Here is a 1,066-nt window from a genome sequence, read left to right as displayed (position 1 = left end):
TTTTTTAAATCAAAGGTGTAAGCGAATACCAGGGTCATCGGTAATTTACCTACCCCTCGCTTCCAAGCTTTGTGTGATCATTTGACTCAAGAGTAGAATAATGAGGTCACATGTAATTTACCTACCTCTCTAAACTGATCAAAATCATCTCATCTTTTATTCTCCTTTTTTTTTGTAAGTACTGAAGGGAAGAGAGAGGGGAGACATACTTTGAAAAATTGCACTGTCTTGTTTGGCCTGAAGAAGAAGTCTAGTCCACTAATCTCAAACCCCAAAGCAAGAGATTAAGTCCGGTTAAAATCCTGAGAAAAGTTGAGACAACATTGGTTGAACTAGATATCCTTTGAATAAGGGCTTTCGGGATTGTTGATACAGCTCATAGTCTTTTCCACACTTCAGTATTGAGGACAAGCTTAGTCAAGAATCATTAGAATGTTAGCCAAAGAACAGCAACCATTAGTTAGAGATCATAATTCCAAAAATTTGAAAAATTTGACTCAATAAAAACAAAATACGGTTTACAAGTTAGTTGTTAGTACTAACCTCCCCCAGACTTAAACGACATTGTCCCCAGTGTTTTCAAGCAAGGGAAAGGTAAAGAAACAAAAATATGTTGAAAAATTGTAAAGAAAAGATGAACATTCTCGGGTTACCCATCAGTGTCGACCGATGCCAGTGTGGTGTCGATCGACACCCTCGGCGAACAGTGAATATTGGTCGAAACTCCTTGTTAGTTGCAGTTAATTGTGTTGTTGTGTTGTTTGATCATTCCGTTGATATTAATTCTGTTAAGAAGCACTCAAACACAAACACAGGTTAAAAGCAACATGATAGATAGATAATTCATAAGTTCAAACAAATTTCAAACACAAACTGACTCAATGCAAGAATAAAAATGACTCAATCCTAAAAAAAGAAAAAGATAAAGAAAACCATGATCAGAAGCTAGCAGAAACATCGTCGTCATCAGAGACGAAATCAGTAGGTGGTGAAGATGCGGAAGGTGATCTGGGCCTAGTAGGACGAATGCAGCAACTAGACATCCTGGCCATGCCATTCCAGATAT

General features: G+C 37.5%; 1 protein-coding gene across 1 annotated transcript in view; it reads right to left on the bottom strand.

Annotated features, from left to right (window-relative positions):
• Positions 1 to 565, bottom strand: part of LOC104707554 — a 5,812-nt gene extending 5,247 nt beyond the window's left edge. Inside the window, exon 1 of the mRNA XM_019228783.1 lies at positions 544 to 565. Within this exon, the coding sequence (XP_019084328.1) occupies positions 544 to 565 (22 nt within the window). The remainder of the gene's footprint in view (positions 1 to 543) is intronic.

Source organism: Camelina sativa, chromosome 8, assembly GCF_000633955.1.
Source record: "Camelina sativa cultivar DH55 chromosome 8, Cs, whole genome shotgun sequence".
In the NCBI taxonomy this organism is placed as follows: domain Eukaryota; kingdom Viridiplantae; phylum Streptophyta; class Magnoliopsida; order Brassicales; family Brassicaceae; genus Camelina; species Camelina sativa.
This window is presented reverse-complemented; position numbering and strand designations above follow the sequence as displayed.